Source organism: Megascapheus bottae, chromosome 3 (genome assembly GCF_031878675.1).
Source record: "Megascapheus bottae isolate mThoBot1 chromosome 3, mThoBot2.hap1, whole genome shotgun sequence".
Lineage (NCBI taxonomy): Eukaryota > Metazoa > Chordata > Mammalia > Rodentia > Geomyidae > Megascapheus > Megascapheus bottae.
Window position 1 is genome coordinate 36712148 of NC_143511.1, and position 14055 is coordinate 36726202.

Here is a 14055-nt window from a genome sequence, read left to right on the forward strand (position 1 = left end):
ACGCGAGTTCCTTGTGTCTTGAGGGCCTCTTAAACCTGAGATGAGCAATTCCTGTGACGATGATACCTGTGCCATGGCCAGTCACTTACCTTGCGCCGTCTTCACTGCTCAGCGTTGACCGAAACTGATGTCTTGGGTGGGTAGCTCCGAGCCGGTCACACAATCACTTGGATCCAAGTTTTCCTGGAAGACAGCGTTCCTCAGCCTCGCTGGCTCCCAGGCCCCATGTTGGGCACCATTTGTCCCATCCAGCGGGACGTCGACTAGGGCCAAGAACCTAGAGGGAGGAATGAAAGGGACAGGAGACACGAAGAAGGCAGCAAGACAAGCGTCCTGATTAAGCCGCAGATTTTATTTTTCACACAGGGGTTTATATGCCTCTTCAGGAGAGGCAGGAGGGGGTGGGGTATAGGAACTGCTTGGGGTAGGGAGTCAGGTGGTAGGATGTTTGCTCGGGGTAGAGGCCAGGTGGTAGGATGTTTGCAAGCAGGCACGTGTTGCTACGTGACGTAATCCCAAGATGCAGGCGCGTTCTTACACTAAGAATTCAGGGCGTGGGAGAATGTCCCCGACCCTGGGGTGGGCAGCATCTCAGTGCTTGTTCTTGGTTGCCTCCCTTGCTGCAGCAATCAATGGGATGAGGCAGGAGAGGGGCTTGGCAACCTCGAGGAACGGATGCTGCAGGAGCTCTTTAGCTGAGCCTCTCTTTTCCACATCCATCTCGAGACAGCGGTTTAAAAAGTCCCGGAAGATAGGCGACACCTTCTCTGGGTTCTGAAGTTTTGGAGTGCCACTGGTGGCAATGAGGCACAAGGCCCTCAGAGGGTTTTCATTGAAGTATGGGGGCTCTCCTTCCATCATTTCAATAGCCACGATGCCCAGGGACCAGATGTCAACCTCGGGTCCATAGGGCTTTCGTGTTACCACCTCGGGTGCCATCCAATATGGCGTTCCCACCATGGTGCTCCTTTTGCTCTGTTCTGGAGTTATCTGTGCACAGAATCCAAAATCGGTTAACTTGACAGAGCCATCCATTCCCAACAGTATATTGTCGCTCTTGATGTCTCTGTGAATGACTTGATTCGAATGTAGGAACTCTAGGGCCTGCAGACACTCACGGCACACAGCAGCAATCTGTCCTTCATCCATACAGATTTCTGTCACCACATCTGACAAGGGACCTCCAGCCAAGTATTCCATGACAACCCATAGCTCATCTCCTACAAGGTAATTGTCCAAGTAGTTTGCAATATTTGGGTTCTTGTTTTCCCTCATGACCAGGATCTCATTAATAACCAGCCCTTTCTCCGGATGCTGCTGCAGATTCATCTGCTTAATGGCCACCTCCTGTCCTGTGGCTACATCCATGGCGGTATACACAGTTCCCAAAGCACCGTGTCCAATCTTCTCAAAGCGCGTATACTTCTTCTTAGGATCACCCACACTCACTATGCTCTGTAATTTCTCTAAGATCTCCTCATCAGACATGTTGGGTTTCTTCTGCTGCTTCTCAATATGCCGGGTCAATGGATCTGGTGGAGTGGTGGTATTCTCAGTAGGTGAAGTGGGAGATGTAGCCACGGCCCGAGTTGGAGTGATAGGAAGTGGTTCAATCACAGTCGGTGTATCTATAGACGTTGTGTGCTCTGGATGTGGAGCAATCACTGGAGAAGAGGCATCGTCATCATCATGTTCATCTTCTAAAACTAGAGGCCCCGCAGGGGTCTCAGACACAGTCTTCACATTCATTTGAGCTGAAAGGCATAAATAGGAAGACTGTGACCAGTCCAGATGGGAAAAATCAAGCAAGACCATAGCAGCAAAGTAAAAGGCAGTAACTGGGGCATGGTGGCTCATGCTGTAATCCTAGCTACTCAGGAGGCTGAGATGTGCCTTGTCTGTATTTTTGCGTGTGTGTCTGTGTGTGTTTCTGTGTCTGTACCTGGCTATGTGTCTGTCCTCCTCCTAAGACATTTTGTACTCTGCACTGAATGGGATGTGAATCTCAGTGACAGAGGTGGTTTGAACTTTTCCAGAGATCTCTGAGATCTCTCTAGTTCATTCTGGGCCTGCACCTGGGCTTGATTCTGTTATGAATTCTCTGTCCACATCACTAAATCTTGTCATGCAAGTGTATTTCTGTTGGCTGCCACTGGATGGATTGTTGCTCTGATGTTTGGTGGAATAAGACTGGCTATTGGGGGTCTGGCGGGGCATCTTTCTTCCCCGGTCAGCTGAGAGAGATCAAGGGATTTGGCTAGTTGTTTTCCATTGTGTGATTTCTTTTTTCTGAAGCCCTGTTTCCCATGTGAGCATGATGTGGAAAAGTGTATTATAGTGAGGGTAGCGGCCAGCTGGTCCGCTGGCAGCTGTAAGCACTGCCCTCCGACTTGAGGTATCTCTGTGGGGCGGCTCCCTCTCCAGGCAAGTTAGGGCATGGCAGGACTGTGCAAGGTCTGGCATATCCAGCAGAAGAGGGGCAGTACTGAACCCCTGGGCATGCAGTACCCACTTTGGGCTTAGCGTGCCCAAAGGCCACCCTTGTGCCGCTGCCCCCAGCACTTCGGATGAGCCATGACCCCCACCTGCATCCCCTCCTGTCATTTCCCTTCCTGGCTGTCTGCATGGGACTCACTCAGTTCCTCAGAAGCGTCCTGTACCAGCTCCAAGTCTTTGGGCCTGTGCTGTCGCGGCCAGTGTTCCCCTGTGGCCTCCAGGATGTCGTCACTAAGTTTCTCCTGCTTGGTCACCTGCATCCAAATAGCAGAGAAATCATCAGGTGCAGTGTCCAGTGTGTGTGTGTGTGTGTCTTCCCTCAAGTCAGTGTCCAAGGATCCTCTGGAAGCCTTGCAGTGCACAGCAGAGGACTCCCCCATGAGGATGGGCCTTGCCCACTCTCCTCAGTAGTGTGCCATCTGAGCACCTGTCAGCCTGAACCCCTTTATTTCTTTTGCCTCTGGGCTAAGGAATCAAGTGTGCATTTCAAGAGGACTCATCAGACACACTCATGGAAACTCAAGAGAGGGAGGAGGCCCAGATCCAGGGCCCCAGTTCCTCCTACCAGCCGGCCTGCTGTGCTCTGGAGGAGGTAGTGGTAGAGGATACAACCTGGATCCTTGTCTCCCTTTCCTGAGGCTCTGAGCTGAGCAGAAAGGAAGACACAGCTTCCCAACTGTTGGTAAAGATGGCTAGTGTCATTGTAGCTTGGAGAGGACTGGCAGGGTGGAGTGGTATGGACTCTTGATGAGGAAGCATGAGGCAGCAGAGTTGAGCCAGGACTCCTGCTCACTTGAGCACTTGGGAGAGGCAAGGGGCTTCTCCTAAGCTGGGCCAGTTGACTTGGAAACAGATTGTGCTGTTTCCATGTCGTCAGCAGCCAGACTCCTGCCCTCCTGACTAGTTGTGAGGCCACCAGGTGGATTCTGGTAGGTTGGCCACGCAGGATTTCTTTGTGCAGCCTACTAGCCCTGCTCCTTCCCTGTGTGTGAGAGACAGCCAGTTGTCTAAGGGAAATGGACTAGATTGCCTGGGAAGGCCCTGTTCCCGACTCCAGGCTCTAGATAGCTCTTCCTCTCAGGAAAGTGAAGAAGGTCAGGTGTGGACTGTGCCTTAGGCAGCCAAGGACTTCCTGTGCTTTATCCCTTGTTCTTGCTTCAGGACTCCTCAGGGTCCCAAGTGTGCTCTTATTCTTGCCTGGTGAGGGAGCATCATTCCTCCCTCCTCCCTGTCAGCAGGGGCCCTAGGCACTGTCCAATGCCTCCAGCATAGCATGGCGGGTTTCTTACTGTGCACTCCAAGTCATCTGTCTTGTGGAAGGAAGGGCAAGGACATGGAGAAGGGCCCAGGGCTGTGCACTGGCTTGTGGGAGACATCACATCAGCGGAATGCCCCTGTGCCCCACTCAGCAGGATGCCTCTGTGCACATTTCCTGTGTGCTCAGGCAGGCTCACCTTGATGACACAGGAGTCTCCCCCATGCCTCTGGGTAACTAGTCTCTGTGGGGAGCCGCTGCTTCCCACTCCTAAGGCCCAGCTCTGGCTGCTGGCTGTGCTGGGCTCAGGTGTGCTGCAGGCCAAAGAAGAGGCTGGGCTGCTGCATGTCACGTGTCTGCGTGCAGTCCCTGAAGATGGCAGGGAGGCACAGGCCCCGATCTGCAGAAACAACCACATCAGGACAGGGGTGGAAACCCGACGGGTGCCCGAGACTGGAAGGATGTCTGGGACCTTCCAAACAGTGTGTACATGCATGCGTGCGTGTCTGTCTGTGTGGGTGAATGTGCCCACACGGGTTTGTGTAGGCGAGCAGCTTGCACTTTCAGGTCTCCTTACGTGTACCTCTAGTTGGCCAGGTAGGACTGGAGTGGAGATGCGGGGTGTCGCCTGTTCCTGGTGTGGACAGGATTCTCCCCGGAGGCTGGCGTGTGGTTGGGTTGGGGCCTGGCCAGGGCAGTGCGCACTGCTGTGTGAGGGCCCTTCGGCTGTGTCCAGATTGCTGCTTCCTGTGCTCGGGCCAGGCTGGGCCTGGTCCTGATATGAGCAGTGAGAGCCGGCACTGAAAAGGAAGTGAGTGCTGTGGGCAAGGGGATTCAGAGAAGGACTGGCTTGCTGGAGGGAATTCCCCCACACCATCCCAGACCCTGCTCCCCACGACCCTGCTTGCCTGCTGCTCCCTTGTAGCATCCTTCCAATCCCCATTTCCCGAAGGTCCCCCCACCCCCCTTTGGGTTGGAGGGATGGATGCAGAGACAAGCAAGGGGAGCACAGCGAGTCCCAGAGAGCTGCTGCCTCTGAGCCCAGCAAGGACAAGTCAGCGTCTGCCTCTGGGGCTCCCCAGTCCCTGCCCAGCATCTTGCTGGCTCCTGCCCCCACAGCCCATGCACTTACTTCTTGCTGCCTGAGAGCTTGTGTCTGGGTAGGCTGGGATTGCTACTCTGCTTGCGGGGCTCTAGTGCACAGGAGAGCTCGTAGCTAAGACAAGGCATGGTGCTGAGGTCAGCAAGTGCCCTGTTCATGCCACTGCCATAGTTGGCCTGGACTTGAGAGCCTGCTGGCCACCCCCCCCCTCCTGAGTCCCTCCAAGGAGTTTGTTGGCTCCCCTGCACCCAGGTGCACACCTCAGCCTCTCCAGCACCCACTCCAGAGCCAGCCCTTGTCCTTGAGCAGTGTCTGCCAACCCACCTGGCCTCTTCACTGAGCCGCTCCAGGCCCCTGAACCAGGCAAGAAAAGTGGCATCCACTTGGATGTTATAGTAGCTGCAACTGTGTTGTAGCAGCTTCAACTGCTGGATGATTGCATCCTCCTGGTGAGGGAGAGCACAAGGGCAAGTGCTAGGGCTAGGGGGGTTTGGGCTGGCCACAGTGGGTTGGGCCCCTCCAGAGCAGAGCTGTGCTCTCCACCCTCCCTGTCTTGTCTGTTCAGCTGCCGCTCACCTTGTGCAATTTCATCATCCTTGTTCTTTCCTAGAAGACAGAAGGGAATGAATGCAGTTCGAAAGGGGCCCCTGTCCATTTTGGACCTGGGCTCAGGGCCTCCTGTAGCCTGGGCATCCCACGTGCACACACACGAGTAGGACGAACTTTTGGCGGAGGCTGGGGAACAGGGTGAATGAACCCGAGTTCAGGTGCTGTGGTATCTGACACTACTGTCTGAGGACAGACACTGTGTGTTGAGGTAGAAAGACCTTTCCGGGTACAGGGCTTGCTTGTTTTAGGAAAGCCTGGCTTCAGTTGTGCCCCAGGGTCTCCTGTGGAGGGACTTGAAGTCCCAGCTGGGCTCTGTGCATACACACAGCTCAGTGGTTAGGCAGGCCCTGGAAGCCCTTGGTCAGAGGGGGAGAGGACTGAGCTCAGAGCATGGCCTTGGGTTGCCAGGAATGCCAGAGCTCAGAGTCTGGGAGAACTTCGAGTTGCGGCTCAAGGATCCCAGCGAGGCCCTGGCTACTCACATCGTGGCCGTCCTCATAGGCACTGTGGAGCATTATGAGGTCCGTTAGAAATATGCCCAAGTAAGGAACAACGCCCTTGGTCTGCACCTGTAGTATTGGGTGTGTGATGGTCAAGATCCAGGGCCCAGTCCTTCACCATCCCCGAAGGCTTCTCGGCCAGCCCTCAGCCCCACAGGGTCTCCCAGAGCATAGTGTCCTGGGGGCACTGGCGACATGGTCTGTGCAGAGCACATTCCCCATTGCTGCCACTCCAAACTGCCCCTCCACCCCCCGACAAAATCTCCCCTGCCCCACAGGCAGAATTCAAATATTACAGGCCCATCCCTGCCTACCAACCCCGCCTGCAGACTCTGCCAAGCCCTGGTTCAGCTGAGTCCAGTTCCCCCTTCCACACTGCCAGCTAGCTCAGCGAGGTGAGCGTGTTCAAGCCTGCAAATCACCCCTCTACCTGGGTACCCTTTGGACTGAGGTCAAAGGGGCACAGAGGAAGGTTAGGCTGTATGTCTTCTCTCTCAGGCAAAGTGGCCCAGATCCCAGTCACTCACCATAGTTTGCAACCACTTGGGACTTCCTTTGAGGCGCTTCTCCTTGGTGGTAAACTTGCAGGTCTCCTGCCAGAATTGAGCAGAACTGTTGCGTGTGCGAGATTTTCCCTTTCATTGTCTTTGTTTTGGGAGTGTCATGGTTTGTGGGCTGTACCCCAGCTCCTACCAACTGGCAGGTGAAATCTAGCTTAGGCTCTGTTCTTGCCCCCCCCCCCCCCAGTGCTGTGGCATTTCCCTGGGGGGCGTGGCTTCCTCTGTCTGCTTCCTAATCTGGAGAATGTCCCTATGTCTGTGGGGAGACTCAGCTTCTCCTGCCTGCTGGTTGCCAGCAAAGATGTTGTGCCGATTGACATGAAGGGCCAGGGACTTCTCAGAACTCTGCCTATTCATTTCTTGTCCCCTCTGGGCAACTCCAAACCCAGTCTTGGTGGTGTAGCCTGTGTGCTATGTGTCTCTGAGGAGTAGGAGAAAACTGAAGTCCTGGGAAGGAGGAGGAGGAGCAGGAGGAGCAGGAGGAGGAGGAAGAACAAGAGGTGGTGAGAGCGGCAATGGCCTGTCGAGTGCCCTGAAATTCAGCCAAGGAAGTGAGCAGGAGACTCTGATCAGAGTCCAGTTAGGGAATATGCAATATCAGACTCCTTCCTGCTGACCTCAAAGTCCTGGCTTTCCTCAGCTGAATAGGGTAGGTTTCCAGAGAAGTGGGAAAACTTCCTTTGTCTGCTGACCCTGTCCTCAAGGCCCAGGTAGGAAAGTCTGCCTCTGTGCAACTTGGAGAGCAGATTCCTTGGGCCCAGGTCAGTTTCTATGAGTGTTGTATGGAAGGGGTTGTTCTCTGGGAGGCAGTGGCAAGAGTGTCATGAAAGATGACAGGGTGGTGGCTTAGTTTCCTCAAGTCATTTCTAGTTACAGAACTCGGCGACTGTGCGTGGGCCTTGACACTGGCACTTTGAGGCTACTGTTTTGCCATTTGAGATACAACTCCATTTCCCATTTTGGAGGGTCCATCTTTCTGATTTGACTGCCAGGCTAGTTGTGACCAGCCATCCTCACTTGTCCTCTCTCTGTTCTTAGGGAGATAGTGGTGGTTGTCCAGGAGTATTTCTCAGGTTCTTCACAGCTGCAGCTATGTGCTAGGTACCTCTCAGCTGTGATGTGAGCATGAGCAGCATCTGTGTAGATGAGCTGAGAGCCACACAGTGGCTCCAGATGGACACAGTGGGTCTGGATGTGTGCAACCAAGCCCAGTGAGTCCTCCATGCTCTTGAATCCTCAGAAGCCCCACAGGAAGCAGGGTAGAGCTGTCCTCTTGTGGACAGTGCCTCTAAACCATTGGGCTGGAGTCAGTGGGAGGCATCTGGAGAGTGGGGTACATGGTTTGGGGAGAGGCAGCCATTTTCCCTTGGGCTTATAGCACATGTTGTCCCAAGCCTAATGCTAGAGCTCTGGGTAATTGGGAGTCCCCCAAACAGACAATCCTGTGCATGCCTGGACCCCATTGGGCTCCTAGCAACATCCCGTCCCCAGAGGCCTCCTAGGCCTCCACATGTCCTGACCTGCATGAATGCCTCACACATTCCTCTTTGGCCTTCCTCTCCAACGAGAAGCCCAAGTGATGTTGAACAAAGCCTTTCAGGACAGTACTGATTCCTGCGTGAGCCCCTCCCCTCGGGCCTCTGGCCTGTGGCTTCTCCTCTTAGTCTCCTACCTTCACCAGCAGGTCTCTGCTCTTGCTGTAGTTGTTTTCATGCGAAGTGATGGCTTCCAGCTTGTGGAGTGTTACCAGGGAAATCCTGCAGGGAGGCCAGAGAGAAGGTGAGAATTGAGAGTGTTTAGACGCCATTTTGTGGAGGATCAAGCCTCCCCCGTCTCCACAAATGATTTCGCTGAACCCCAATGACCCATGGTGCAAGAGCAGGTTCTTCTTGCTGGCAGAGTGCTACATTTTCTACTTCTACTGGACACAGTGGAGTGTGTGTGTGTGTGTGTGTGTGTGTGTGTGTGTGTGTGTGTGTGTGTTTCGAGGAAGACAGACATGAGCTTCCAGAGGCCTGAGCAGGATTGCCTAAGTTGGGGTTAGCCAGGAGTGCGCCATCCAAAGTCCATAGCCTGAATGTTTGGGGCTGGAGCACAGTGAGTTTGATGCCTGCTTCTCCTTTGTGGTAGGGGCTCACCTGGAGACCAGCCTCCATGTGTTGTGGAGTCGGAAGATGGCTGCACTCTGCAGCGCAGAGATGATGGCATGGAGGGAGGAGAAGTTCCTCAGGATTCGGCAACCCTGAAGATGAAGATTGTGTGAGTGTTTCTTGGCACTACTGCCACCTCTGGTCCTGGACAGGAGAGGGTTGCTGGGAATGGCAGGGCTTGGAGAGGGCCCTAGGCCTACCCAGTCAGGATTTGGGCTCCCACAGGAGCTGAGAGCAGGACAGTGCAAAGAATAGGCAGTGAGTGAGCTGGGGATGGCTGGCCCTGGAAGCATGTGCTAGGCAGGGAGGGACTGGGCTCCACAGAGAGCTTTGAGCTCAATTCCCAGATGCCCGTGAGAGAAATGGCAAGTGCCAGCACATGGTGTAGCATACCGCGGCCACCTCAATCCAAAACTCGACTCGGCGAGCCCTGTCTGGGGCTTCCATGCTGTGGTCGCCCAGGCAGGTGGTGATCACGCAGGACGCCACGTTGTTAAATTGGGTGACTATGGCCCGGATGGTGGGGGCCAAGTTTTCATTGCCCTTCTTGTGCCTCTGGGACCAGATGCAGCCCCGGCAGTTGTTGGGCTCTGCCTTCTCCAACAGTGCCTGGGGAAGAGGGCCAGGGCCACCAGGCTCGGTCACAAACCACAGTGGCATCCCTGTCCCCCACACAAGAAGACTGAGCTCAGAACAGGGAGCAGGCCCCCCACCCTGTGGGAGTACCTGGGTGTGCTGTGCCATCCCCCAGCACACCTAAGCCCTCAGGGACTGCCAGGATACAAGGGTGGGAGAGGGAGGGCCGTGGTATGCCAGATATTCTCAGTCCTTCCTGAAGCATGCTTGGCCAGGCAGGACCTTGCTTGGGCCCTGTCCTAGCTAGCGCACGTCTCTCTCTGGCATAAGTGCTGGCATAGGACCCACCCCAAACTATGGCCAGCCCCTTAGGCTGCGTGGCAACACAGCAGGTGCCCTTCATGTCAGGGGTGTGCGTTCTAAGTGCTGGGGCTGCTCTGGGCTCCTCACACAAGAGGGTGACCCAAAGTCCTGGCTGCCTGACTTTCTGCCCCCGAGCTTGATTGTGCAAAGTTCCTGGGAGTGGAGTGGGGTGTCATGTCGTCTTGAGAGATTGCACTTGAGGAATGGCTAGATATGGTAGGGCTCAAGCTGGGGCAAGAACGCACGGGTGCCGGGGCAAGGAAACAGGGTGGCATTGGGGATGGGAAGCCCGCCTCCACTACTTCCAGCCCAGCCCAGCCCCTTACCACATCCATTGCCGTGAGCTGCTTTGACACACGGTGAGGAAGGGCAGCCAAGGCAGGAGGCAACTCTTGGCTGCGCCCACCCTGTCTGGTGGCACTAGGAGGATGGCAAGCTTCTTGGGCAGGAAGTGATGTGTCCTTCGGCTCAGATTCCCCAGAAGCAGAGGGAGCCTTGTCCATCACCACGGCCAGGGTGGAATAGGCCTGCAGGTGAGGAAGGCTGGCAGCTGCCCTCTCTTCCCTGGGCATCAGAGCCACGTTGGCAGGAGGCTCTGGCTCAGTCCCAGGAGCCAGTGTGGCCTGCGCACTCAGAGGCAGAGCCAAGGTGTGTGGTGTCTCCATGGCGGCCGTGGAGACTGCTGCCTCCTCAGCCTGGAGCAGCACAGCCGAGAGGCAAGACGTCTCCATCTCCGCAGGGGATGCCCGTGCGTCCTGGAGAAGGAGCACCGGGGTCAAGCTGCAACTCGACTCCCCGTCACCCCTGCGTTCTGCTGTGTCCCCTGGCCTGAGCTCCAAAGCCCTGGTGGAGCCTGGCTCCATGGCAGCACTCCATGATGTGGATTTGGAGGCTGGCGCTCGCCAGAGATAGAGCACCCCAAAGAGTGCTCCTCCCACACAGAGGGCCAGAGCCGGTGTCTGGGCCAGAGATAGCATAGCAGCCAAGGGCAGAATGACATGTGGCTGCTCATCGGAGGCTGTTTCTCCAGAAGTGAGAGGTGGAGCCGAGCTGACAGGTGGCTCCGTGGCAGCCCTGGAGGCGGCTGCTCCATCAGCACTGAGCATCACTCGCAAGCTGGCAGAGGCCTGTGATGGTGCCACAGCTGCTGTAGCTCTCACAACACAGAGCCCCACCGTCGGTGCTACAACAAGAAAGAGCACGACCCAGGGTGCTCCTAGCAGGTAGAAGAAGATGCTGACGGTCACAAAGACCTCCAGGTCTGCACTGGAGGCTGGTCCTCGGGGGTCGGGGACCGGGGCCCCGGTAGAAGCCAGCTCCTTGTCAGTACCCCAGTCTGATGCTCCCTGAGCCCCGTGCTCCGCAGCCACGGAGGCAGATGGGACGGATGTGGCCCAGGAGCCCAAGGCTCTCACTGCACGGAGCAACAGAGTCAGTAGTCCTAGAAGTGCAAGCACCGCAGTGGGTCCTCCTAAGAGCAACAGCAGCAGAGCTGGCATGAGAAACACTAGCAGCCCTGCACCGATGGCTAGTCGTCTGGGGCTGAGACCTGGAGCCCAGCTGGCACCTGGCTCCCGCTCAGCACTCCAGGCAGCTGCTCCAGCAGCACCACCCCCCGAAGCTCTGCTGGAGTGTGGCTCTGGTTGGACACAAGAGCCTAGTGCTGTCCTGGCACAGAGCAGCAGAGTCAGTGCTCCCAGCAGCGAGAGCAGCCCAGCTGGGGCTCCCACGGCACAGAGCAGCAGGGCCAAGCTCAGAAGCCACTGCAGCTTAGCACAGAACGCTGCTTGTTCAAGACCTGGAAGCACAGCCAAGGGGTCTACTGGCTCTTCTTCAGCAATGGCGTCTGCTTCTTCTTCCTGGCTGCTGAGCAGAGGAGGAGGAGGAGGAAAGCTGGAGCATGGCTCCATCTCCCCACCTGGCACTGGCTCTCCTGCCCCAGTTGGCTCCGGAGCCAAGGGCCAAGAGGGCTCCAGCTCAGCACTGGGCAGCGCAGCTCCCTTGGCACAGGGTGCCAAAGCCAAAGTGGGAGCTGGAGGCACTTGAGCACTGGCTGCTCTTGCCCCTTCAGGACTGGGCAGCAGAGCTGGCCCGGCACATGGCCCTTCCTCTTGACAGGATGGGTTTGCTCCCGCAGGCCTGCAGGCCATCTTGCAGGTTGATGTGGCCTCTGCTTGGGCTCCTGCTGGTGCTCCTCCCACTGGGCTGGGGCACGCATTCCCTGGTGGCCGGGAGTCCAGATCCCAAGATGGTATTACATCATCGGCCAGCGGGGCTGCTGCTGGAGCTGCAGGACAGGACGACACAAGAGCTTCTCCGTGCCTGCTTGCTTGGGACTCTTGGAGAAGCGCCACAGCCCCCTCCTCCCTGAGCTTTGCCCGCCTGGGAACTTCCACCTAGCCTATTGCTCAAGCAGCCAGCACCCACGCTAGGCTTCAGGCTTCTCTTGCTCCCAGCCCATGGCTACTTCCGGGGTCTCCACCAGCCAGTGGTGCCCTGTGACCTCCACCCCTTCCCAGGCTGTGGGTCAGTCCCAGGCTGCGCACCCACAGCCTCGGTCTGGCTGGGCTCCCGGATCCCCAACTGTGCGATGATGTGGGAGACCCGGCGCTCCAGGTCAGAGCCACACATGTAGAGCCTCAGGTGTGCGCGCAGGCGCTGCAGGCAGGCATGCTGCGATGGTGCCAAGAAGTCCTGCGGGTGGTAGTCCAGCCAGGTGCTCAGGAGGCAGGAGATGGCCCTGGAGGCGAATGGGTGGGAAGCAGAGTGTGAATGAAGGCCAGCCCCTTCCGGGGTCATCCTCACACCCCTGTGATGTTGGCTGCCCTTTCAGAGAGCAGCACATCCCAACAGGGGCACCTTTGAGCTGTGCCACCCCTGGCCAGCCAACCTAAGCTAGGCCGGCAGAGGAACTCCAAGGAGGGATCCAAGACCAAATGCTGGGAGCAGTTCTGGCCCCTTCTGCTCTTTCCAGTGCCTTCCTCCTCTCCCCCCTGGGCCACTCTCTCCATGCTAGACTCCAAGATGGCTTGCTATCCGGCCTGATATGTAGAGGGGTGTGACACACGTCCTCAGGAGCTCTGCTGCCTCATTTCCTAGCATGCTCACCAGGGCTGTCTGCCTTCCAGAACACCCTTGAGCGTGGCGCTGAGCTCTCCCTCACACCCCTAGCAGCATATCAGGCCCGCTGACCAAGCAAAGATGTGTCTTGGCCTTTTTTGGAGCTCATGGTGAGTTGAGCAAACCTGCTTGGTAAGGTGTGTGGGGAGCATGCCTTCTCCTGGGGCTCAGCCGTGGACCCAGCCTCTAGCTCTAGTGGTCCTCATATGAGTAGCCCTTGCCTGGGGTTTTCCCTCTGCTGCCGAGGATGCCCAGATCCCATGACTCCCTTGATAATCATAGGTGTTCAGAGCTCCTGATTGGGCCGTGTCTCACTCACAGCCCCAACTCCAACACACACACACACAGAGGAGTGTGCGCGAGTGCGCCCACGCACACGCGCAGACCTTCACACTCGAAATCAAGCACACACTGGCAACCATGCAGACACACATAAAGATGAGCACGAGAGTAACACACACATACACACAAACACACACCCATGGATTTTTCTCCAATGTGGAGCATGCCCTAGCTGGAGATCTCATCCCACTCACTCACTTGTAGAGCTTGTTTCGAGGGATGACATCCTCGCTGGAATGCGGGAGGATGTCAGTCTGTCCAGAGGAGCCCATGGAGGCTTCCAAAGTCCTGAACCTGTTGAGGATTTGAAGCATCACTGGCTAGCCCAGGTCAGCCAGTCCATGTCTGCCCTTCTTGTACCACCAAGCACACTGCCTGCATATTGGCCCTCCATGAGCACTACTTCCCATTGGTGCCATGCATGAGGACAGTAGCCCCTGGGTGATGAGCTTAGGAGTACAGGTGCCTTGGCACTTGCCCCAGCCAGCCCTGCTCTGTCTCTATCTAGGTGGACGAGGTCATGCAGAGAAAACGGGTTGCCTTCTTGTTGAAGAGGGACAGTGCTTTGTTGGAGGCCTCAGAGATACACAGCCCGAGAGAAGAGCCTGCAGGCCTAGACAGGACAGTGCAGCATGTGTGCCTGTGCCAGTGTAGCCGAGGACTTCCCTGCTTTGCTCCCCAGGCAGTGGCAAGTGCCAAAGAGGAAGTCTGTGTGAGCAGCCCACGTTGCAGGCTCCACTGCTAAGGCTTCCACTGCAGCTCAGGAATCCTGTGCTGTTGGAATTGGCACTCACCTTGTAAACAGCAGGTCCAGGACCTGAAGGGTGTCTGCACACCTTCTGTAGCTGTTGAAGAAGGTGTGGATGAAGGTGGAGTTGTCGAGCAGCTGGGCAAGCACCAGGTGGTCCACCTGCTCCTGCAGTGTGCCTGCCGCGGGGAACTCTGACCCGCAGGCATCGGGCATGCCTGGGGACAAGTCCCC

The 14055-nt window shown here is 56.6% G+C and overlaps 1 protein-coding gene across 1 annotated transcript; it reads right to left on the reverse strand.

Moving 5' to 3' along the window:
• Nucleotides 1-299: 299 nt before the first annotated feature.
• LOC150065344 (uncharacterized) lies at nt 300-14037 on the reverse strand. The gene is made up of 16 exons (XM_090329353.1): nt 13868-14037; nt 13272-13367; nt 12158-12351; nt 9938-11898; nt 9066-9281; nt 8661-8764; nt 8195-8279; nt 6490-6555; nt 5945-6031; nt 5430-5459; nt 5178-5299; nt 4884-4967; nt 4329-4551; nt 3951-4151; nt 2636-2750; nt 300-1754 (listed from the first exon to the last, which is right to left on the reverse strand). The coding sequence occupies exons 1-16, from the start codon at nt 14035-14037 to the stop codon at nt 592-594; spliced, it is 4917 nt and encodes a 1638-aa protein (XP_090185479.1). The 3' UTR covers nt 300-591.
• Between the last annotated feature and the right edge of the window lie 18 nt (nt 14038-14055).

Excerpts from the sequence above, each read along its gene's own strand:
- LOC150065344 (XM_090329353.1), bottom strand. The coding sequence starts at position 14,037 with ATGCCCGATGCCTGCGGGTCAGAGTTCCCCGCGGCAGGCACACTGCAG. Across the intron at positions 5,300-5,429 it reads GGATGATGAAATTGCACAAG|GAGGATGCAATCATCCAGCA; the intron begins GTGAGCGGCAGC and ends CTCCCTCACCAG. Across the intron at positions 4,968-5,177 it reads CGGCTCAGTGAAGAGGCCAG|CTACGAGCTCTCCTGTGCAC; the intron begins GTGGGTTGGCAG and ends GCCTTGTCTTAG.